A 26,854-nucleotide genomic window follows, 5' to 3' on the forward strand; every position below is an offset into this window, starting at 1 on the left:
GACCATTGTTTTTACCACTTCTACCTACTCTTCCTCAATTTCTTCCTTGGTGTCTTCATTTATTTTGGTCACTCATATCACTTAGTAAAATAAATGCTTCTATCTAGAGATATTCCTTAAGGTTAAAATAATATTTTTAAGTGAATTACAAATAGACATAAAGTAAGTACAAATGAGGGTGCTATAGACAAAAAGTCGACAAACTTGTATGATAGAAGTAGGACATATACTATTTGAAAAACCAAATATCTAATAATGAAAAGAAAAGACAATAGATATCATTTTCACTTGAGAAAACACTATCTTCTAAAATACTCAACATAGTAAAGTCTTTCATTATTGCAAAAAACAAACCGTTCTCTAATACAATAATAAATATCTTTTACTTCACCCTCAAGCATGTGTAGATATATATAGGTACATCAAAAGTGGTTTTGCACATTCCATGAAATCATGAAAAAGATAAACATTGGTGTTTTAAAACAAGAGCAAAAATAGAAAAAAATTAAAAAGACACTCAATTTTTTGTTTGAAAAATATGTATGTAAAATTTAATACTAATGTCAAATTAGATTGATCACTTATGAGGTGGATCTCATCTCACCTATTAACCATGAAAAATATGGAAGCGACTAATCTCCACATAAAACAACACTCCGTACAATTTTAAAAATCCATAAAACACAAGGGATTTTTGCAAAATTTTCATTTAAATCACAAAAAAATTAGCTTGTACAAAAAAATATAACACTTATTCAATTGGTGCAACAATGATGAGTAAACAACAAATACATAAAAAATGGTATAAATAAAAATGAAATAGATATAAATATGAATCCAATCATAAGCCAAACCGAAGAGAAAAATATACTATTTATTATTGCATTAAGTCTTCTATCAAAATAAACACAAAATTAAATAGAAAAACTGATTCTCTCCTATAATAATACACATTATCATTTTTAAATGCTACACAATTGTCATAAACTTTTTAATCAAAATTTATAATAGAAAATCTCACACTTAAAAAAATAAATAAGTATCTTAAGACCATGACTAGACTACTTAAATTCATATATATCATAAAAAAATCTCTTTCATTCATTTATTATATATGAAATGCTTATCTTATGAGTAACCATATTTAATATGAAAACAGTTTGAAATTTGACAATATACATCATTTATTGAATGAAACTCTTATATTTAGTATGAAAATAATTTGAAAGTTAACAATATACATCATTTATGGAATGAAGCTAAAATTAGTCAATCTGCTAAATCAATCTTCGTATTGATTTTTTTTGGTGAAGATACTTAAAAATATAATTCTCGATCCTTCGAACTCCTGAACATCGTTAAAATTATTCATTCATTTACCCAAATGACAAAATCAATTGCAAAACTCATGTTTTGGGCAATTTATGTCGTTCGTACAATTATTTTTGGTTTGCTTTTGACAGAGAATTTGTTTTTTCTACCCAAAATGCCCAGTTGATTTTCTACCCTTTTGAATGTACGATTGTTTTATCCCACAACTTTTACGTTGGTGACGACATGAATCACGAAATGCTCCCGAATTGTTTTGGATCTTTCGTTTACTCAAACCAATTGAGACCTTAAATTTAGGCAATTAATGCAAGATAAGCAAGCGAGCCATTCATCTAACACATTATTTTGCATACAAACCAGAGCATATACCTACCAACATGTTGCAGACGAGAGGGGTCCACGTGAATGATGAAGAAATTGATAAAAAGCATAAGATTATCCTCACGAAGTCATTTTCGATCCTTACTGCACAGTTTAATTATCGTTCAAAACAAAATTGGGATAAATAAAATATAAATAGAAGATAAATAATAAAGAATTGGGAACACTCAACTGCATGCGAGTGCAGAGGAGAGTGATAATGACCTTCCAAGAAGCAGTTCAACCAGAGAGGAATTTAATTTCAGCTGCCTAAATTCATTGCAGAGCATCTTTTCAGCTGTTTAAGGTAAGTTCTTTAAATTTTTTCAGCTTTTTTATGAGATTTTGTGTTGCAATATTTGGGGTATGGATAATGTCGACTTTATATGAGTGGGAGAATTCACGTTAGTTTACTTAGAGCGTGTTTAATTGTATGGCGGATTTGTGAAACTGACAAAACTGGAAGAATTTGGCCGGTTTTGTAGCATGCTTGCAAAATATTATTTTGTGTTTTCTCATTGGCTATTGAAAAGAATGTTTGAAGTTGCCAACAGCTAAAATACACTGAATTTTGCGAAATAGTTAAAATACTCCGAATTTGGCAGAATGGATAGCAGTATGCCTGATGCCCGATCTGCAATAAGTATAGGAATGTTTAATGCAGTGAATTAAATGGATGTCCTTTCAAACTTTGCTGTAAGATGTATGTTGCCTCATTTAGTTTGTGGTGAGACGGAATCGATGAATGTTGCTCATTTTCATGTGCCCCTGCAAATTAGTTGGTGTTAATGAAGAGATCTTTCAGCTTACTTCGCTAGACGGCATGGCGGTTTTGGAAGTGGTAAATGTGGGAGCAGATTGTCACTCTTGTGGATATTAATTATGAAACAATTTTGTATGAGATTATGTTAATGCAGGGGGTGGCAACTTTTGGACACGGTAAATGCCATGTGAGTTTATTCAGGAGGTAATCTTACATATAAACAGGGACAGTGTCAAAGGGATCCTGAGAATAAGATGTGTGTGATAATTTCTAAAATCGTCGGCACCCCTATCATAGCCAGGCACTTGGGGATAACACTGTAACATAGGTCCTACGAATAAAATTTTTTAAAAGGTCATTTACTTCCTCTCCTGGCTAAGTATTGGACCCTGTCCCGATGAATGACTGAACTATGGGCTGTTCATGCCTTCTCGCAATCAAGTATATAACAATTGGTTTGTTTTTTATCCTCTTCCAATGGATGATTTGAACAGTAGGTTGTTTTCACCCTCTTCCAATGAACGACTTGACCAGTGGACCGTTTACACTTGCTACAGTGATCCGATCAGCTGGGTGTGTTTCCCCCTCTGGATGAAGGAGGGGGAGGAGAGAAAATACACATGTTTTGAACATATGTCACGGGCTTTACACAAAGCAAGGTTTCAATACGTTAAGTGTGTAATGGAAATTATGAAACACACCTAATAAATTCTGAGAAAGCGAAGCTTGAACTGGAGAGGTTTTAGGTAAAGCATGTTTTGCAGTAAAGAAAATGAAGAGTTCAGCTCATTTTAGGTGCACATGGATCTTAGATGTTAATAAGGTCGTCTTTATGCTCTTACTGAAGTTAAAAATTGTGGTTTTGAAGTATCGAATATATAGTAGAGACATAAATTTTATGAAATTTGATCACACAGAAATAAGAATTTTGTTTAGTTTGGATAAAGTAATTTCATTTAGAGGATTTGGTCTGTTCTAGATGAAAAAATGCTTGTTGCAAAGCAATGGTTTCAGTCTGAGAAGTTTGTATTGTGAATTCTGAAGCTTGGTAATGAGGTGAAAATCAAGAAACAAAATTTGAACAATATTTAAGGAAAATGGAAAACAATCTCCTTATGGACTTCCACAGCCCACTTACACCAAATTGGTAGCTTAATTTTTGGTGACCTAAAAGACTCACTTTACCTTAGGAGATTTGAGGCTTCTACAGTCCATGATAATGGTAAAAATGCTTCAGGAAAACTTCTGATCAATGATCTATATTTCATTGAGATAAGGATATATTTTACATTGAGCATAAAGTGAGAATTCAGTGCCTTTTCTTCATAAGCAAGATCTGCAGTGTTATTTATTGCACATATTGCAGTTTATTTCTTGATGCAATTGCTTAATTTTGTGATATTACCTATTTCAGTGCAGAAGGTGTACATGGAGTATTCCTATAGGAGAAGAATGGAGAAATTAACCATTACTTTGTAGGAAATTCATCTTTTTACTGAGCATTTAGTATCATCTGAAATCTCATCTATGTAGCATAAAAATTGGTACAGCTGTAGGTCTGAAATGGTTATATAATATCTTCTGAGAAGATTATATGATATATTCTGAGAAGAAATTGTGGGTTGTGAGTTTTTATCTTATGAATTCTGATCCAGTAAGTTAACATTTTACCGAGGGCATTTTTAATGAAGATTGTTGTATGCATTCAGTATTTATAATCATAGGCCATAGGCAACTGCTTCACTAATTTGCTGGAATTTTGCCAATGCCATTGGACACAGTGTCAGCACACACTAACTCTGGTGATTTGAGCTTGTGACCAAACAGAAAAAATGGTTTAGCATTACAGAAAGCCTTTTTCAAAGGCATAATGCATTGTCTGCAATGTGTAATACTAGAAGTTTCTTGCTGCTTTATGTTCTCCAATAATTTCATATAGAAGGATGTGCAGAATGAGGTCTTCTGAAAATAACCTCAGTATAATATCCAGACAATTTGAGATTGGTGCGGTCACTTGATTCAGGTTAATGCTTTAGAACTTATAATTTCTGGTTTGGCTTTGGGGCTTCTCTGAATATTTTTTGATGCCCCTGGTCCTTATCTCTAAATCTGTTCATAAAGAAAACAGTATATTTGGTTTTAAAGAGGTAAAAACAAAAAAAGTTTCTTTTGAGTATTATTATTTTAGTAACAAGTTTCAGTTGTATCTGATGGGCAATATACTAATATAATAATTTCCACTCTCGTCATTGTTGACGTGTATTTTGTACACTATCAAACACAGAATAAAATACCCAAGGGTACCTTATCCTCTCTTGAGTAAAGCCTCTGAATGCTGAAGATAGCGCGAAAAGGATCAATCAGGGTGACTTCAAGGTTCTTCGTTGTAGGATCTCTACGTGTGGATAAGCACCAGTGGTCGTTGTGAATGCTGTTTCTTCAAGGGGCCTTACGTTTTCGAGTTGCAAGAACAGGATTTTCCTAAAGCTAACAGTTTCTCAAAAAAAGATCAAAAGATAGGGTTTGCAAGAGATGAATTCTAATCTAATCCTAAGAATGACTCAATGTAGGCTAGACTCGGTAAGATTCTACCAATTTCAGTATTGCCAAGGAATTACAACTCTACTGGAATTGATGCGATCTTCTAAAGTGATTAGTGATTTTTCAAATCATCAAGAATTATAGACACTACCATGAAGGTACATATCAATAGTTCAATAATGATTGAAGGTTCAAGCAATCCAAATATCTCCAGTTGACCACACAAGGTGTCCTTACAATCAGTAAGAAGCTAGTGGTTTGGAACGTGAATCTCACCAAAGATCAAGCCTAACACTTAGTCCTTCAAACTTAAATACTACTTCGACTGAGAATGATTCAAGAAAGCAAACAACCATGAAGATAGCCACAAGAATTGCAATAAAACACCATAACTTCAATATTTTATTGATCTCAAAGCCAAAAATAGACAACAATTGTTTGAAATTCCTTCTTCAATACTCAACCTTGCTACAAAATAACTTTTTTCTCTCCAAAAGCTTTGATCTCTAATCTGCTATTTCTAATTTTCTAATGACAAAATAGAAATGAATGAGGGTATATATAGCATCCTCAATTACAATGAATGGCCCATATCAAAAGAAGATCAACGGCTGAGATTTTGACACCTAAACCCTAATTAGGGTTTGTTACAAAAAGTTCCCCTTTTAGTTGAACAATATTAAATGCATAGCCAAATATTTAATTGGCACAAAAATCATGGAAACATAGACCAATGACAATTAAGATGCCACATCACTTTATAACAACCTCTCTTCTAGAACCTTATTCCCCTTCCAATGCTCTTTCTTAGCATATGCAATGAATCTGGACACAATTCCTTCAATCTCAGCAATAGGAATCTCGGGAAGATTCCTCATTCGCTCCTCCAAGTGGATAACCTGATCAAAGGCCTTGAGAAGAGCCGTTTCCCATCCAGGTTCGAGTTCTTTGATCTTCTCAATCAGGAGCATAGTAGTGAACATTTGATCCCGTTGCCCATCTGTGATGACATTCTCATCTTTGCAAAAGATGACCTTGACTCTTTCTTCCAATTCTTGAAGGTCCACATCTGTCTCAACTTCGATCCTCCTGCCGAGAATGGTACACAACACTTCAAACACCTTATCCTGAATTGGATGGATGACGCCCTCAACTTGATTGCATTTGGTGCTGATGTCCTCGAAAAGAACCTCCTTCATCTGGAGTAGAGTTGACCACTGAAGTAATTATGAGCTCCTCCATCCATTATCTTTTCTTGTGCTAGGATCTTCCTTGGTGTTTGCCTGATTACATGTAGAACAGGAATGATAACATCTCTAGTGTGAGTGAAAGCGGCTACTGTTATCATTAGGTTGTGGACGATCTCAAGGACCTGGATAGCTCGGTGGATTGTCTGCATCATTCTTGTTGCAAATTCAATGGCCACTGTGTGGGATTTGTCAATCCAAGAGCTCATAAGCTGAGCCAAGCTCTTGACTCTCTCTGCCTCGCCAACTGATTCAAAGGGAAGTGCTTGCACAGGGGACACTGCTGGATCCTGACGTTCCAGGGGCTGATTGAGATGACTAAAGTAGCCCCTCCAAGCACCAACCTCCCTCTCAAGCTTTCTATTCTTTTCCATTTCTTCCTTAAGCTTGTCTTTAAGTGCTTCAAATGAAGCGGTTGCCTCATCCAGTGCCTGCTCAGCAGTGAGTGGACCAAGTTCAAACGTCTCTACATCATATTCTTCTGCAAGAATTTCACCTTCATACTTGTCCCGTACTGGTGTAGCTATCTGCAATTTCCTAGATCCTATCTCATCTCTGATCATCTTGGACATCTTGGTGGCCTTCCTCTTCTCCGTTGCCTCTTGAGAATTTCCTATAAGGCTCTCTAAGTCAATTACATCATCTTCATCCTCAATCACAATCACCCTTGTCAGTCTCTCCTTCAACCAATTTGGAATGGCGGATCTCGTCTCTCTAACTTGTATTTCTTTAGGCAATGGTTCATCTTCTCGGAGAGGAGATGTCACTTCATCATCATTCTTCTCTTCATGTAGCTCATTGATGAATGCTGAGGTGCCTTCCCTTTTTCAGGTTTATCATTCTGTACCATCGACTCCATAGATTCATCAACCTCAGGCACCGTCTTCTCCTATTCTTCAACTTGACTTGTCCTTTTTTCATGTCGGGAAGATGTGCCTGATGAGAGATCTCGATTGGCCTCTTGCTTCTTCTTGGAAGGTTCCCTTTTCTCAGGTCTTTCTTTCCTCTTCGCGCATCTAGGATGAGAATTGCCTTCACTTGCGCTTGCTCCTCCTTCTTCTGGTCTTTCCTCCAAAGTAAAAGTCATTGATATGTTCTGTTCTCTTAACTTTTGATGTTGTACATCCACCCATCTGCGAGTACATGACAAAACTGGAGCCATCAAAGCTCTCAAGTTTGAAATCTCAGGCTCGTTCCAATCTATCTTCACTGCTTTGTCTTCTCTATCATAGGATGACTAGAGATGTCTGCCATTGTCCTGAGCTTGATCGGCCACTCTGTAAACTTTGCACTTCCTGATGAAATCTAAAGGTAATCTGGAATGCATCTTTCTTTTCACTTCTAAATCATTTGAGAGATTCATCCAAAAGTCCTCTACTTGAAATTCATGCTTGTACTTCCTACCAGCTGTCTCTTCCATATACCCATAGGGATCAAAATTCTCCCTCAAGGCAAAGAATGTGAATGAATATAAAGCCAATTCCCTCTCTGCATCATCCAAGGCTTGAGCATTAGGACATACCTCAACTGAATTCCCCAATATGATGGGCACGGGAATTCCACTTCCATGCCTGTGTCTGAATGCTTTGGCATAGGCTGCCAACTGTCTGGTCACCTCAAGTAGCACTATCCTGTCTGTCGGATACCTTGGCAACATGTAGGGAGGTGAAGGACACCCATGAACTCTGATATATGTAAACTTTTGAAATTGGATGAACCAAGCACCATACCTTTTTACAAGCTCTTGTGCATCCAAAGATAGTTGATTGTGAATCCCGCCTTGCAATATCCTAGTGACGTTCATCGTGAAGGTATCATTGACTAACTTGTAGTCACTTCTTGGTGGATGATGCAAATGAACATAAGAGTCACAAACTCTCACCTCTCCGGGTCCTCTTCCGATCACTCCTCTGTGAGGTAGTCCTGCATATTCGAAACTCCTGATCAAGGCATATATGACGTATGAGCTCATGTGGAATGACTTGGTAGGCTTTCGTCTTCTTAACTGCACATCCAGGCAATGGCTAATAATTCTAGCCCAATGAATCGTTCCTTTCCCTTGAACTATCACTTGGATGAAGTAGAACATCCACTTCTCAAAGTAGAAGGCCTGAGGAGCCCCTGTAACTCGATTGAGCAAAGTTATCAAATCTCTGTACTCCTCCTGGAAGTCGATCCTATGTGGTGTGTTGGGAATCTTGCTCAGGCGAGGACGACTTTTGAGTAAACAATTCTTATTGATGATGCTCAAGCAAGTGTCTGGATCATCTTCATACATTGACCTGGCTCCTTCTAAGCTTTTGTAAATCATATCTTTATGCTCTGGAAGATGGAGAGCTTCACTTATAGCCTCCTCTGAAAGGTAAGCCAAAGTGTTCCCTTCCTTGGATACGATCGATCTTGATTGTGAGTCATAATGGCGGGCACACTCGATCATCAGCTCATGGCACTGGACTGCTGGAGGGAAACTGGCCGCCTTGATGATGCCACTTTCAATTATTCTCTTTGCGACAGGTGATGGCTTGCCAATGTAAGGGACCTCTCGAAACTTCTTGACACCGAAGTTTCCCAAGTTGGTATCTCCAATATTGCTCCACTTGGACACGATCTTGGTCTCCAATTCCTCGTTCCTCTGATCTTCCTTCATGAGAGCTGGACGACTACTAGATGGTCCTGCCTTTGGAGTCGCCATCTTGACACCTACACAACATTTCATAATGAGTAATATATTTTGAAGCGTAGAAATATAGAGTAGAAAGGAAGATTCAAAAGGAAGATAAAAGATATCCATTAGGAAACTTCATGATAAATCTTGAGTTATCATTTCCTAATTAACTACATCAATCTTAGAATTTTCAAAACAAAGTGCAAAATTCAAATCTTCAATAATGGTATCAAGGTGATTTCGCCATACCTCCTCTTGAGAATTAACTCTAAGAAATGATGCAAAAATAGGAGAATTCGCTAGGCAAAATGTGGATCAAAGCTCCCTTTAGCAAAATGCGCCTCCTTTAGGCCTCACAAGCATCAACTTCACCACCTTCTAACCTCCAACACTTGAGATAAATTCGCTCCAAATAGACCAGATTTCGCACTTCCTCTTGCTCTCCAATATTCGCACTTGAAGTAATGAGTGAATGACTGATTAAACTTGATCAAAACACCCCTAATATATAGGGCACTCACCACCTTACCCCTCTTAGGCCGACTTGGCAAAATAGGCCTAAAAAATAAATAAAATTGCAAAAAAGGAGAGGCCGACTTGATAAAATAAATGAAAATAAATGAAAATAAGCCTCCAAGCGCTCCATTTTTTAATTTTAATTTCACAAAAATTAATTTTAAATGCCTTTATAATAAAAATTCGATTTTCTAAGGCTCAAAATTAATTTATTAAATGTCAATGTGTCTTTTATTAAATGCCAATTTAATTAATTTTTTCAAATATTTCGAAGTTGGCAATTTTGGCATCTAATGCGATTTGTAGGATATTAACGCCCAAATATGGTAAAAAATAATGAATGCCACTAACTTCGCCTTGGTCCCTTGGAGAGGGATAGGAGCAAACTTTTAATTTAGGCCTTGCATTCCTTATTTTCCACGTTCAAAACTTCATCTGAGCGTTTAAAATGGCATTTTTAATTGGAGTTTTGAGTTTAATTCCACTTGATCTCAAAAAGGGACGTGCCTTTAAGACTTTTTCGCCCTGGACCCTTGGAGAGGGACAGGAGTGATTTTTCACTTTTGTCCTCAATCCTTCATCTTTTAATTGCCAACTCTCAATGCGGAGTAAGTAATGATCTCCTTCATCCATTCTATGCATGTTTAACTTGTTTTTGCAAGGCAAGATAGGTGCTCCAAAGATTTTCGCCCTGGTCCTCCAGTGAAGGACAGGAGCGCCTTTTGCATTTTAGGCTAGGATTATCAAACTTTGAAGTCAAATCCTTGTTCACCATGTTCTAGAAGATATTTCTCATCTTGCACAACCTTGCCTTAGCGTAATCTTGGAGGGAAATTGTTGATTCTATAAAAATCGCCCTGGTCCCTTGGTGAGGGACAGGAGCGCCTTTGAGTCCTTGTGCAAATTCTTGATCGCTTCAATCTTCAAATTACCCTCAAGGCATAGAACATCACACTTCACTTCCTCTTGAGTCTTGGAAACAAAAATACATCTCAAAATGTAAGGTAAATGGACATACTTGGAAATTTCGCCCTGGACCCTTGGAGAGGGACAAGAGCGATTTTCCTTATTATCATCAAAATTTGTGGTCCTTGCATCTCAATTCTACCTCAAGGTATTTTAAACATCCTTTCAAACTTGCGCCTTGGCTTAGATTTGTCCAATCTTGGAGAGAAAGGCTAGATAACATGTTTTTCGCCCTGGTTCCTCAGAGAGGGACTGGAGCGATTTTTCACTTTCAAGCTTATCCGCCCTTTGTTAGCCTTCCAAATTATCTTCAACGGGCTAAACATGCCTTCTTCCATTCATTTCAATCACAAAACTTGCCTTGCCTTTGCAAGAAAATGGCACTTTTTAGAAAATCGCTCTGGACCCTTGGAGAGGGACAGGAGCACCTTTTGCCTTCTAGGTATATCTCCTTGTTCTTTAGACTCCCAATCGCATCTAAGGTATAAAACATCATCTCTCCCTCCTATCCAAGTTAGGTTTTGCCTCAAAATCTCAAACATAGAGGAGAATCTTGAAAAAACGCCATGGTCCTTTAGTGAGGGACAGGAGCGCCTATTGTCACTTGGGTTGATTTCCTCCTTTGTGGACCACTCAAATTATATTCAATGGACAAAACATGCCCTCCTTGATCTCTTCAAATCATAAAATTACTTTGATCTCGCAAGAATAGTGCAAATTCAAAAATCAAGCTCCGGACCTTCAGTGAGGGACAGGAGCGAACTTCTCTTTAACCTTCAAAATCCATCATTTTCATGCCTTCAAACCTTCAAAAGCATCATAACTACATCCACTCATCTCTCCTGGAGACCCTGCACAAAACAAAATAGAAAAGTCAGTGACAAATATGCATAAAATAACATTTTCGCCCTGGTCCCTGAGCAAGGGACAGGAGCGATTTTACCCTTTCTGGCTAAAATATTCAAAATTTAAGTCTCCAATCATTTCACAAGGCAGAGTTAGGTCATTTTCAAGGCCAAGAATCAGTTAGCAAGCCTTCTCAAAATAAGAAATTGCACTTAGAATGAAATTCGCCCTAGGCCTCCAATGAAGGACAGGAGCGAACTTTTGTGTTTCAAGCATCATCTTGCCTCCAAAATTTGATCAAAATTTACCTAGGCAAGGACACGCAATTTTACCTCCAAAATGCTAACACTTAGACAAAATTTTGGATTTTACCCCAAAAAACCCTGATTAGACCTAACCTGAGACCTATCTGACTCTCCTGACAAGCTTACCTTATTTCAACAAAATCTCAAACCTCGGGAGGATGCTTAACAACCTTCAAAATTTGACTGGACTCAGCTTGAAAAACATTCAGAAGAAACCCCTAAGGTTTAGCGCTAGCCCAGACAGACAACTCCCTCACTCAAAACCCTAAAAGCAGAGAGAAGAACAGGCAAAACAAAAGCGAAAAAAAAAGGGGTCCCCATTCTAATGGGGCGATGTGTGAAATGGTCACAACAGTCATTAAGGTTAATATGTTAACAGCAAGAAGTCAAGCATGAAAGGATTTTATCACTGAATACATTATGGTTTTACTCTCTTAACTAATAGGAGAATGAGGGAAGCAGATCATAAAGAACCTGCAGTATGTGATATCACGGAACAACATGTCAGACTTGTAAAATGAGTACGACCAAACTCTTTTCCTTTAAGCTTGAGAGAGCTCAGAAAACATCTCGCCTTTTAATGTTATCGGAAACCTTTCTGGCTTGTCAAAATCTATCTATAAATCTCGTATTCACTTCCTTCTGCATGGAGGTCATCATTTAATGTCTGCACACTTGTCAATATCCTCCAGTATTGCCTCATAGCTTCCTACTATTAAACGCTCACTCCCATACTACTGTATTAATAACAGCACAGCCCTATGAGCAGCTGTGCAAAATAGCACCCAGTTTCAAACAACAGTAGGCTTTGTATAGAGTCTGATATGTGTCTTTGGGAGTTTGATTGACGGTTTCTGACTTGTCCATGGCAATCCAATGGAGCATTACAACAGAAGGGCCTAATAGCACTTAATAAATAAAGTAATCGCACTAGGAAAAGTGGATGATGAAAAACATGTGATGCTTTGCTGTAAGTCATGGACAATAAGATTGAAACTCTTAATTAATGACAATGAGATGACAAATTACATTATCTGTTGATAGTTGATACCTCTGAAGCAATTACGTAGCTACATTAAGGATTTTCATAAACTACACACACTGTCATCCAGATTGTAGATATTATTTTGTGGCGTCACAGATCATTTATCCCATAGACATTAATATAAGTTAATATTTCCCAAGTTATTGTATCCATAGTGTGGCAAGGTGTTCAGTAGAAGTTAATTAAACCCCATAGCATGACAGTGTATCCCATAGACTAATATATATCCCACAGCATGAAAGGGTGTCCGATAGAAGTTAAGAAAACTTTCAGTCAAATTCTTTCATTTCACTTTAAAGTTCTATTTCTCGAGATTTAAATCTCAAAATCCATCCTTGGGTAAAAGACCCTTCTGCCATACACTTGGTTCTCAGAAGCATATCCAGCAAGAATGTAATGGAGACTAATTTATATTCTCTAAGCTTTGTTCAATCTTTCAATAGCTGTTACTTCATCTCTTTCATTTGTAGCTTCTTTGTTTGAATTCCAGAATCACAATTATGGTTAGGAGACTGAGTTGATGAATGGTTACCTTTTGACTCCAGGTGTTTGTGATGTTTAAGTAACCGTAGGAAGGATCTGTATGTGTGGCATCTTTTAAATTCAGTCAAGATTTCTAAGAATTCCAGTGCTTTTTTTCACAACTACATCTGGTTCAATTATGAAACTTTTGCATGTGTTTGATGAACTTCATCTCTCTAAATGATGTATACTAGTATTCTCATTGCAATCAAATTTGTTTGACAATTTTCAAAGTTCAAATAATTATAAGCGTGTTCTATTGAAGGTTTTTTTAAATGTGATTTCTCTTTTAGGCTCTTTCTGAATGGTTACATGTATGTTCTGAAAAGGGGCAGATATTTTTAATTAGATGATAAGTGATTTCTTTTTTGTTTTCCTTCTTGCATAATATGTTGCAATCTAATGTATGACTCTGACCATGTGTTACATAGAGAAATTTCTGGATCCATTCCATGGAGTCCTCAAGGCCAGGGCACACAAGCACTGCTAACCCAAGTCTGTACAGTTTAGGGAAATCCCCATATTCTCCTGCACCTCCTCGAGATTCCCGTGGTTCACTTGAGGTCTTCAACCCAGTGGGATCTTCTTCTTTACCTTGTGCCTCTCTACATGATGTTATGCAAGATGTTGGACTTCCTTCTACCACAACGCAAGAAGTAAAGGAAGATGATGATCAAAGAATTGAACATGGGCAGAGATCCCAGTCTGGAAGATTGAAGGGAACAGTTAGTAAGTGGATGGCATTGACAGAAGAGTCTTCAAATGCTATCATGAGCAATTCAGAAAGAAGCAATGCAGGGATTCTTGCCGATTTTTCTTCAGGTATGGAAAAGCAACCAGAAATCTTTGCCAATGTAAAAGCAGAGTTGGTCAGCAAACAAGCAGCATCTATGACATTGCCTGAAATGAAAATAAATGAATCTAAAGAAATACAAGATATAGCATCAGTGGAGCTTTTAACTAGTGGTTATTCAGAGAGCAGTGGTCCAGCAAAAATTATATCTGAAGCTGACATGGCAGAGAGAGCAGCTGCATGGGGACTTATTGTGAAAACAGATTTAGGAACAGGGAGACCACAGGGTGTAGGTCTCAGGTCATCAGGTGAGGAAGGACGAGTTGAATCTCAGAGAGCATCTGGAAGCTCCATGAGGACATCTGAAGGATCTGATTATGGGAGTGAATCAAACATTCCCCAAGTTTCAAAGGATTTAAAAGATGCACTGTCAACATTGCAGCAAACATTTGTTGTATCTGATGCAACCAAGCCAGATTTTCCTATTGTATATGCTAGTGCTGGATTTTTCAATATGACAGGTTATACACCAAAACAGGTCATTGGAAGAAATTGGTATGCTCTCCCTTGCTCTTCTTGTGCATATTTCTTCCATTTTGATGAATAAAGAGAATAATATAAGCATATTCAGTAAGAAGAACTGACTTTGGATGCAAGGAAGGGCCAATAGAGATTATATGGCAAATAATTGCAAAGTTTTAGAGTCTACATCATCCATACTTGCAAAAGAAAAACAATTCAGGTGGAAAGATTATAGTAGTATCCAAAATAGAATGAAGCTAATACATTCTGATCTGTTTTTTGCTTATTTGAAAAGGATATGGTTGAGCAGGAAATTAGAATATATTTTAAGTTTTGACTAATCACCCAATGCAAAATCATTCAATAATCTATTTAATTAACATGTTCCAGAGATGTGGTTGCAAATTCAAAAACTAAATGTGTATAAGATCACTCAGAAAACAGAACTGAAGTTCTTTAACATGCACTCTAGTTTTCTCTTCCCGAAAAAGAAAACAAGCTTTTAGTAGACTTCCTGCCATCAAAAGAACCTGCATAGTCTGCATTTGTGCATCCTTTCAAAGAATAATGTTTATTCTATTTATATCTTGGCCATATCCTACTATACAATGGATGTACGTCAAAACTCTCTTTGCTGCTTTCCAATGTGAAACTTTTGGTTAAAGCTAATTGATAGCACACCTGATATCTAGCCTAGTGTAGGTCATTATTTCCAATAAACTTGAGATAAAGAGTTGCATTCAACTGAAACGATGGATCATGTCTGGAAAGTTGCAATCTTGCCTCCATTGGTGTTGACATGGGATTGCAGTCTTCTATCTTAATTTTCTCAAGTAATGTCTTGGAATATTTCATTTGAGAAAAAATTGATTATTCTTTTGCCACACTTCTAGTTCAAGACAATAATTTAGCAGCCCAAGATCTATCGTGTTGAACAATTATTTGAGATTATTGTTCATTGTTTCAATCATCTTCTAAGAACTCCTAGTGATGACTTACTAGATCATTGAAATATACAATCAATATCATGATCTCTCCCTTCTCTTTGAGGTGAAGATTGGGATCATATGGATTCTTGGCGAATCCGTGATGGAGGAGATGCTCATCAATCTTGATTAAATGTTGAATTTAATTAATGGCTGAAATAGAAGAAAAGGGTACATTAATTAAACCTTAGTTTAATTAATAGGTGGATAAATGATAAATAAACAAATAAAATTCATTTAATTAGGTGTGCAGGTTTTAGGTGTCTACATTTTGCCCCTCTTTGAAGTAACGTGTGATCACATGTTGATTCAAAGAAAATCACTTGATATATCGTCAAAAATTTTGATTTTGTTGATGTCGCCAATATTTTCGATATGATGCCCCGAATATGGATACAGATACCGATATGATGTCAATATGATGATGATGCCCCCTCGGGAGATCGTTCATGCATTAAAGGAATGAATGATCTCTCAAAAGACGAAGAATGTTATATGAAAGATAGAAGAGTGCATAGTTGATGACATGCATGGGTTTGATTGGATTGATAAGATTGATTGGATTGAGATCAAGTATGGTTTCAGGAAGGACACATCCCGTATAAGACAAAGATGATCAAAACGTCTGGTTTGAGGAATGATATATCCTGTATAAGACATGATCAAAACGTTTGGTTTCATGAAAGATACATCTTGTATAAGACATGATAGATGATAGAACGTCTTATTTTAGGAAAGATACATCCTGTATAAGACATGATAGATGATAGAACGTCTTATTTTAGGAAAGATACATCCTGTATAAGACATGATAGATGATAGTTGGATGAATGATGAAGAAATTAAAGTGAAGAATGATCCCATGATGATGCGATAGATATGCATATGATGGATGTAATGATGAATGCGACTAAATGATGATGATGATGATGATATGCAACTAAATGCCATGATATGCAACTAAATGCAATTTTAGTCATCCTGTCGATCAAATTTGTTGTGCCCCTTATATCATCATTGAGACTTTGGTATGTTGAAAGTTGATACAATCATCATGGTATACTTGAAACATAATGACTAGTATAACTTACATGGATTTTGATATTGCAAGATGACACAAGCATCGAGGTATAATCGAACCAAGACAACTTGAGTGTTGCTTGCGTAAACAAACAAGAGTTAACTTTTGTCCTATGCAAATTGGAAATGTCCTTAGTGATATGTTACCTGATCACGTCTTAAGACAATTTTGCATAGTAAGAAGGCTTTACTCACAAACAACAGATAAAGAAAATATCACACTCCTTCCTTGCTTCGCTAGTTTTGAAAATATCCTTGAGTCGCCTAGGAGATATGATCACAAAAATAAAAAACTACCAAGATAGACATGCATGCTACCCTATTTAGTTTGTCAGATAAAACATCTTGCAAGTAGATATTTGTTTAGTTTGTTTAGTTCTTGTTTTGATGTTTACCATTGATAGTCATGATCTTCGTTTTTTGTTCAGGATGTCTTTGTTTGCGGTTGTTTGTTTGTCTAAACCCAAAATGGTGAGATGCCCCCAGCTAGGTCAGGATTTTGCCCCCAGCTATAGATACTACTCTTGATATGGATATGTACACTAATTACCAAGCCATGGTGAGATTATGATGCGGATAACTGTTCAGATAATCAAGGACAACGACTATGCTAAGTGTCCAAGATTGAGCTGCATTAAAAAGCTTTGTGAATCTTTGCCGATGGCTTAGCTCAGATGGATGCAAAAGATATGATACATGTACCAATATATAGAAAATCCGATCTATCACAAATAGCACCTGTTGCCAGGTTTTCACCACTTGTTTTTATTGCACTTTTTTATTGTTTTTGATTTTTTGAATTTTTTTGATTTTTTTGAGAGATGAAACATGTCCTGCCATTAATTGATAAAGACAAGACTAACTAGGAAAAAAATCTACTAGTCACATTGATCTATGTCATTGTTTTGATTACTCGATGATTGATAGGAATGTTTGGTTTCAAAGAGTGAGTACCCTGTATAAGACAGATCTGTCTGGTTTCGAGTGTACCTTTCCCTGTATAAGACATGTTGATGTTGATATATTTTGAGTGATGGATTGATTAGCTAGACATGTGATCAATTTGATTGTAGGCTTTGAGAGTTTGCTTGTTGTTGATCTGATTTGATGGATGGTCCATGTTGTCATGTTTTGATTTTTGATTTTTGATTTGATTTTGTCGATTTTTAGTTTTTGGACATTTTGTGATGTTTAGAATTTTTGGATTAGAAGCAAGATGTATTTGTTTTGCCCCAATGTCTAGCAAGGCAAGGAATATTATGCATGGATGAATATATTGTTGAGGTGAAGATGAATGGGTAAAAGATGGAGGTAGCTTATTATGGAACATGAAGGGACACGTCAAGAGCTTTTCGAAATCGTGTTTTGTCCTTACTTTTGATCAAGATCAAGGATGGAAAAGGGGATATGGATAGAGATAGGATATGGATAGGAGAAACAAGATCATAGATAGTGAGGGATGATGGAAGCAATGAATAGATAGGATAAGGGATATGGACTAGAGGGTATGGATAAGGTGAAGCGATATAAAAGATAGCACTGGATGATGGAAGCAAAGAATAGATAGGATAGATGGTATGGATAAAGTGAAGCAAGATCGTAGATAATGATGAATTTAGATAGGGTAATGGATATTGGAGGAGGGATAATGGGAGATACGGTAGGAAGAATAGAGTGGATGAACTTTGCCCCCAAGCATAGAGGTCTCCATTTGCAAAAAGGCAATATGTAAGATTGTCACAACATCTAGCACCACCTGAATAAGTGTTCCTGAATTTTTCAAAGATAGAGACCCAACCCACACTTAGAACCTCCAAAAAATTCAACCGAACATATCTAGCGACTAAGAAGCAGACTCAAAAGGGAAGAAGAATCCCAAACTGGATCAAGGTACTTAATCTTTGATTACCCATGTGTGTGCAAGTGGGTTCATTCTGGCTCATATGATCATTGTAATCTTCAGAATCCAACATGGCTAGGTACATGAGTTACCCTGACTTCAAAAGCATCCTGGATAGAGCCTCGCTGCCAACAAGCGTCCATAGCTCTGTCGAGGTTATCGTTGTAATATCACAAATATTGCCCCATTGCCAGCCAGGTGTCCATAGCCCCGATGGAGTTATTTGTATGTTCCCATAGCCAAGCATTTTGATATTACATTTCATTGCATTTTTATTTCTTTTCTTGATATTTCCTTTTTCTCTTCTTATTTTGCTTGCATTGGCTTGTAAGTGATGAAACTTACATGGGTTTGATAATTACAGTGGCGCCGAAGAAAGATTTTATATTTTTCACTAGCCGTGTCTTCAACTAAGATATCACAATGATTTAGAGCAATTAATTAAGTGTATGAGATATAGTAATCAAAAGATGTCAGTACCAAGATACGATAAGTGGTTCTTTTCTGGATTGAGTGTGTATCCCAACCAAAAGAAAATGTTAAAGAAGAACATCCTCGGATTTTGTAGTATTTCATGAATAGATATCTAGGAAATGGACTGAACATGAGATTCGAGAATGGGTGAGCATGTGACAAAATGACACCAATGCCTATTTCACAGATGAAGGATTTATGCAAAGGATTGAATGAAAGGGATGGAAGAATGGATGTAATATCCCTTGGCTAATTTGACCTTGTTTCGCTTATTTGAACCCCAAGGAATATTGTCAAACACTTGCATACAATGTTTGAAGCCGCTGTAGTGAATTCTTTATTTGTCTTCTTTGGGTTTGTAGGCTGCAAATGAAGTTATGGAAAGCTTCTAACAATGCAAAGTTGTTATAGAAATGATATACTACTTGTTTTAGACCTTTACACACACATGTAATGACTGAAATTAACTAGTACAGCTAGTTGACATTAAGACAAACACTTGTCATGCATCCCAATGTATACCTACAGCCATTAGGCATTTAAGCAAACAATTGGCATGAAAGCTAAGTGGCTGATCAATGTTGAATGTTACCATGAATGTGGAATATGCAAATTATATCTCCATTAAACATATGCAACCTCCAAGTATTTCATGATATAATCATAATAGAAAATGATGCAATGAAGTAATGATTTTCTAATACAATGACCATAGATAGAAAACCTGGAATTTCAATGGCTGCCTTGATATATTGGTTTGATTCTCCTCATATGCAAATCCCTTGTCAAATATATATAGCTGTTCAACCTTTCTAAATCCCCTTCTATAGAACTCAAACTACTGTAGCGCACTATTCACGGCACTGTAGTGCACTGTTCACGGCACTGTTCATGCACACTGTTCATGGCACTGTTGCACACTGTAGTCTCTTTCAATCTGCAAACAAACTCTGAAATAAACCCTCCAATCAGCTCAATATTGACTTCTGAATGAAGCCGACTCTTACAAGCATAATCAGATGATATTGCACACCCTCTATATGCTATTACAATGAAGAAGCCACGCTCTCCAATGCCGACAAGCCTTGAATCTTGCAGAAACCCTTGGTATTCTACACTTCAATGCTCCAGAGAAACTTCAATCAAAAACTCCAATCACATAATCAATCCCCTTCTATAGAACTCAAAAGCCTTATATATATTTCCCATGAAGGTTTGATTTTCTCCAATAAGGCATTAAATCAATTAATGATATTAAATGACATTTAATGATATAATATTTTCACTTTGTCATTTAATATTTCACCTTGGTAAAAGAGCCACAATTAATTAATTAAATGGTCCCCTTTAATGATACTTGGACCCTTACTTAAGTTATAATATAAAATTATATTATAACTTAATAATATAAGCTCAAAACATTAATGTTTATTTAAATTAAATAAACATTAATATCTCCATTAATATTCAACATTTTTGAACGCCGTCTGAACTGGGAGCTGACATGATGAAGTTGCATATGACCATACCCCCTTTACTAAAAATAGCAGGGGTCCATCTCTAACATCCCAAGACTTACTAAAAATAGGAAGTAGAGCAAATGATGTCCAAATGATGCCAAACGAAGACCAAACTGAAGCACTCTGAACACTGGAGATGATACCAATCCTCAAAAAGACCCTCTATCCAACACATTAGCCTACGAGGGTCAGGATAATAGGCTAATCTCACAAAATCCAAGTCTGCTAAAATGGGGACATTACAATGGAAAAGAGGTGTTGGATAATAGATAGGAATGTTTCAAGATTTGTGAAAGGATATATGGAAATGTCTTCAAGATGAGCATTGGTACACAACTTGAGAGGTGATGAAGGAAAATTGAATTTTGGGACATAAGGACCCAAAATAGATAGAGGAAATGATGGAAGAATAGATTTGGAAAGTGGGAGATGTTTAGATAGATGGTTGAAGGAAACTTTTGGAACAACAAATCTAGATGCCAATTTTGATTGTTCTTTGGATTTTAATGCTTTTATGGGCATCCACATTGATTTTGATTTTTCTTTTTTCTTAAAGGGTTTTTGTAGCCTTTTGGATATTGCTTTTTGCTTTTGGATCAGATTTTTCTTTGATTTGACATGTCTTTTAGATTGAACATGTAGATCTTTGGATGCATGTGGATATTTAGACTTATGGATTTTATTCTCGACATCTAAATTTCTTCCAAAAGGAATGGGATTCATGGATGGGTAGAAATGATATGGAGGTATTTTGGATGGGTGGATGTAAGGTCCTAAGATGGATAGAAGGAAGGCTTTGACTTTGGAATTAAAGGACCTAAAATGGATTTGGAGGATTAAGGGATACCTTGATCTTGACTTGGAATAGGATCATTCGTGCTTTTTTCTTGATTTTCAATTAGATTAGTGGAGGATATGGAATGGATATCATGCTCTTTCTTAGGAGATGGATGTTGAATGGGACTCTGCTCTTGAGATGAAAGGGGATCATCGTGGATGGAATACCAAAAGCTTAGGAGATCATCATAAGATTCTTGACAGGTGGGATCTTGATCGAAAATCGGATTAGATTGGATAGTCATGATATCTTAATCTTGATTTATGCTAGGACTCATTTCCTTTGACTAAGCTTCTTCTTTTCAAGTGACGAGGTATGGTCATACGAGTGATCAAAGTTGATGTTTTTGATAGGTTGACTTGATAAAAAATACCTTGTTTGTGACACCCAAGCTTACTAAGTCGAATAGAGGGTTCGATATTCCCCTATTGATGTGACTAAGTACGTCGAATGATATGATAAAGTTCCTCGATATTGGAAACTAGATGGATTTGACTAACTTGAATACCTAGACCAAGCATCTGGTATTGATACTTGTTGAAATTGGTGTAACTTAGATCACTTGTTGATAACCGTCTAATTTGTTGAAAGAAATCTTGATCTGAGATAGTTGAATAGGAAAGACCTCTTAAAAGGGTACTTAGATCTATTTTTGGATTTTGAGAATCTCCTTTGGATAAGCCTTTGTTTCAAATGTGCTAATCAAATGCTCCACATGATTGTTTAAATGCAGCACATGATGTATTGTATGCGCCACTTAATTGCTTGTATGTGCCATTGTTTTGGTTGTATGCGCTACAAGATGGTTCAAATGTGCCACAGAATTGTTCAAATGCGCCACTTTGTGTTTTTCCTGATTTTAACTAAGTTTGAATTGATTGTTTGATGTTTAATGTTTTATGAATTCTGACAAAAATACATAGCAGGTATGAAGACAATGGGCATTTTAATTCTAAATAATGAGTGTATGTTTGGTTGAGGATGTGTTCAAATCCCCGATGTTTTCACTAGTTTAGATACAAGACAAACACATCAAATAGACTCTTTAATCAAGGGTCATCAATAATACCATAGCCCACATCTGGATACTCCTTCAGCTTAAACAGCTGTGTCACCTCCTAGAGGGCGCCCATTTTTTTGCCTTTGTCCGGAAATTAACTCAAAGAGGATTGCTCCTCAATTGAATCGTTATCCTGGGAGATGTATGGTGAGTGTCTTGGGGGTGGATTCTTTTCCACCCTTGCACTATGATATTATTAATGTTTGGATACTAACTTGACGAAGTTGCTAGTTCTAAAGTTCATAATCAGGTTTCTTTCGGTCTTCAGTAATAAACTCCCTTGGGAGGCTTCCCAACCTTTAGAACACAGACTTTATGTATCTCAAGGATAATGGGAGAAGACTAATCACTGAGCAAAACTGCTCGAGGGGATTTTAATTAACCTCCACATTTGATTATAGTGGGTTGGAATGCTTAGTGATAAAGTCGTTCCCCACTTAGGTCGTTCCCCTCTCATCGGCCTTATGGGCTTCTCGGGAGGGAAGGCCTTCTAAAGGATTTATCTCAATGCTAAATTGAACAAAAGCAAGTAATGGTGAGTTTGGCTTTTTGATTTCCCAATTAAGGGGAGATAATATACCTAACACCTTCGATGGAAAGCAAACAAGTTTGTTCTTTTTAGTCTTTCAAAGCAATGATTTTCTATCTTCTATTTGGAGATGTTGCTCCAACAAACATGGTGTTCATTTTTAATTTCACATAGCAATTTGTTTTGAACTTGAAATAAACCTGGTCAACAAAAGCAACTCATGTACTTGAAGCAAATGTGGCTTGTTCTTTTTAACTTGCAAGATAAGATGTTGATTGTTCTTTTTTTTAATCCTTGCAAGAATCGAAAATTTGTTTGTTCTTTTTAGAGCCCAAAAAAAAGTGTGATCCTAATCTTGCAAAAAAGCAAAATGTGAGATTTGTTGTTCTTAATCAGAATTATAATGGGACTCCTAATCAACCCACTAATGGACTTGAAGCTAGCACTTCCAACAACCAAGGAGGAAATGGAAACAACCATGGAGGAAATGGAAGCAACCATGGTAGTAACAATGGAGGTCCTAATGGTGGAATACCTGGAGGGTTAGTCTCTAGGCCTTTGCAACCTGCCTTCCTACCCGAGGAAGCACCACAAGTTGAAATCGAGATACCCACGACTGATGAAGTGAGAAATAGTTATATGGAGTATGCTTCTCTCCCTATCGAGATTTTGGATATCCTCACCTTAGATCAGTGCATGAATCAAAAGAAAAAGAGAGGTGCAAGATATGAGAACCACCTTTATGCTCCCAAAGATTATTAACAAGCCCTTGGAAAGGTTGTTGAGACATGGACCAGCTAGGAATCGAACCTAGGACCTTCCATAAGTAACCCCCCCAAAGTGATGATTTTGGCACTTTATACTTAGTGCGATTACAATGAGCCACTTGCAAAACAAGGCAAAGTGGACTTATGATGCAAATTTTACAACTTCTCAAATGAGATACAAGAGACTTCAATCAATAGTGCAATGAATCTAATTGGGATTCAAGCAAATATACAAGTACCAAGAGAGCCAAAAATGGCCAAAATCTGAAAGTACAACTTCTACTTACAATGGCATCAATCTGATAGCATCATGTGAAAGTAGATGAAAAAATACGCACTTTAAAAAAAAAACGGCACCTGAAAAGGAGGTCGTATGACCCCAAACGAAGCCTCTGAAGTTGCAAAAACTGGGATTACTCAGGTACAGTCACCAAAAACTGCATTTTCTGAAAAACCAGTGTATCAAAATCAAAAAATTTCTTCACCACTGCGGAGAGCACGAAATTCTAGCCCATTTAAAAAAAAATTGCACCCAAAAAGGAGCAAAAATGAGCAAGTTATGGCCATTTGAAGTTGAACTGCAAAATCAAAAATGCAAATGAGAGGGGCTTGCAAAATTTTTGAAAAATGACGACATGGCGCTGACGTCAGCAAGTCACTGTGTTAAATTTGACGGCCGTATGACTGTCGCAAAAACTTCGCCTATCTGCTGATTGGGCGTCTGTACTGTACGGATTGCTGATGTGGCAGATGACTGTGCAGGCTGTACCGTACGGATTTGCTGACTGAGGCACTGTACAGTGGCGTACGGAAAGCTGATTGTGTGAGCCACGTGGCGTCTGCGTGGCGGCCGTACGGATATGACGTGGACGGTTTGTACTCGCGGGCCAGTGGCCGCCTGCCACGTGGCGGGTGTGGGTCCTTCGGTCTGGGTGGACGCCGGCGGAGGGAGCTGTCGGAGCCAAGGGCCGGCGGCGGAGGACTTGGGCACCGGCGGCGGCGTCGTGCGGAGGCGGGAGGATGCGGCAGCAGCGACCGGCGTGCGGCAGACGACGATGGACTCGGCGGCGGCACGGACGACGGAGACCGGCGGGGATCTGCGGGTACGGGTCGTGGCAGCTGCGGCAGACAGGTACGCGGCGGGAACAGAGCTGCAGACCTGCAGATACGACGGGTCACGGGGGGGGGGGGTCTGCGGAGCCCCCAAAAAAGATTTTTTTTTTGATTTTCTTTTTTTTCGAATTTTTTTTCAAATTTTTGATTTTTTGAAAAATATTTTCAAAAAATATTTTTTTTATTTTTTCGAAAAAATAATAAAAATTTTGGAAATCTGTACGATTATATCAAAATTGGCGAAATTTTTTTTCACCAAAATAGGCCGAAAAAATAATAAAAATTTTGGAAATCTGTACGATTATAGTAAAATTGGCGAAATTTTTTTTCTCACCAAAATAGGCCGACTTTATAACCAAAATTCATGGAAACGGCCTTTTGGACGCAATGGCAGGGTCGGATCTGGTCTAGGATGCCTCCAAAAGATGCTGCTCCTCAGATCTGTCTCGACGTCGCAATAATGCCTCTTCAAGACGAATCAATGAAGCCCCAATGGCTCTGATACCATGTTGAGATATGGACCAGCTAGGAATCGAACCTAGGACCTTCCATACGCTGCTGGAGTGCTCTACCACTGAGCTACTGGCCCCTCTTGGACCAATCCATCATCAGTCCAAGTGTGGCTTATTTCCAAAACCAACACCCCCCCTTAAGCCACACCTCTCGTGTGCTTGGGGCTCTTAGCCTGGACCTGGCTCTGATACCATGTTGAGATTTTGCCAAGATCAAGAGCTCAATGAAATGTACAAAATAGAGACATAATATGGGACAAGAATAAATTGTATTCTCATCAATAGAAAATGATCAATAATCAATTCAATAGTTACATACAATGTAGATGAGCTTGCTTATATAGGCAAGGCTAAGGATATGTGAGCACACAAACATGACATGTGGCTCAATAAGAAACAAGGGTAGGTAGGAAATAGGTGTGGGTAGGTAGGAGAAATAATATAATAGTCCACATGAGGTGGATCACCCACTGAATGTGGAGTGTAACAACAAGAGTGGAGTGTAACAACAAGATCAACACCATAAAAGGTGGAATTTCTCCTACACACACTATCCCAATGTGGCACAAACACCCAAGTGTCTCATACCCAAACTACTATGAAAATGCATTTCCTAAGTAAACTTAAGTAAAGTGTAATAATATCCATGATGAATAATTATTTACACCAACAAAGGCTACTCTAGACCACTTTGACAGGAGTGATAAGTGTTCTGCTAGATCGTGGGTTCAGAAGTTGGACAACTATTTGTCCTTGAGAACAATGCCAAAAGAAGATTCTATCAAATTTGCCACCTTGCATTTGGATGGGGCTGCTCATGAATGGTGGTATCATTATTTGGTCACTCTTGGTCATGGTTTCATTGTCACTTGCAATGAGTTTACCAACAAGCTCATTGAAAGATTTGACACTAAGGATCGTGAGGTGAGATTTCGTGAGCTTGCACAACTGAAACAACAAGGTTCTTTGGATACCTACATAACTGATTTCCAGAGACTCACTGTGATGGTGCCAAACATCATAGAGAAGAGGCTTGTAGTCCTTTTTACCGAGGGACTGAAGGAATCATTGAAAGGTTGGGTGAAGGCTTTTGATCCACCAAGTTTGAATGAAGCAATCAAAAAATCAAGAAGCATGGAGTTGGCTGCCCCTAAGTCAAAATTTCAGTCCAAGCCTTTCCCTTATAGAAAGGACAAGAAGAAATTCTCAAATCAGACCAAGAGTTTCCCTTCTAAGATGGATGATGAGCTCCGAAGAAAGAGTTTGTGCTATACCTGCAAGGAACCTTGGGCCCCGGGTCATAAGTGCTATGGAAAAGGCAATGCACACTACATGGAGGCTTATTTGCTAATGGATCAGAATCTAAAAATTCAAAACAACAAACTGATATGGGGGAAAGTGAGTATGAAGAGTTTTCGGAAGATGAGGAAGGTGGTCAAGAGGTGGGGGTGAATTGGCCCAACTCTCGAGCTTTCAAAAGAATGAATCCTATAGGGTCCGTGGGACAGTTGTAGGCCACAAAATTGTTGCTCTCATTGATATTGGAGCAACACATAACTTCATTGATGAAGGCTTTGTTGCTAAGAGAGGCCTTGAAATTGAAGAATTTGATGGGTTCAAGGTGATGGTTGCTGATGGTTCGACCATTACAT

The 26,854-nt window shown here is 37.5% G+C and overlaps 1 protein-coding gene across 1 annotated transcript in view; it reads left to right on the forward strand.

Annotated features, from left to right (window-relative positions):
* The first annotated feature begins 1,517 nt into the window (after positions 1-1,517).
* LOC131061847 (phototropin-2) overlaps positions 1,518-26,854 on the forward strand; it is a 446,814-nt gene continuing 421,477 nt past the window's right edge. The window contains exons 1-2 of the mRNA XM_057995710.2: positions 1,518-1,999; positions 13,540-14,456. Of these exons, the coding sequence (XP_057851693.2) occupies positions 13,561-14,456 (896 nt within the window). The 5' untranslated portion in view covers positions 1,518-1,999; positions 13,540-13,560. The remainder of the gene's footprint in view (positions 2,000-13,539; positions 14,457-26,854) is intronic.

This window comes from Cryptomeria japonica, chromosome 4, assembly GCF_030272615.1.
Source record: "Cryptomeria japonica chromosome 4, Sugi_1.0, whole genome shotgun sequence".
Taxonomy (NCBI): domain Eukaryota; kingdom Viridiplantae; phylum Streptophyta; class Pinopsida; order Cupressales; family Cupressaceae; genus Cryptomeria; species Cryptomeria japonica.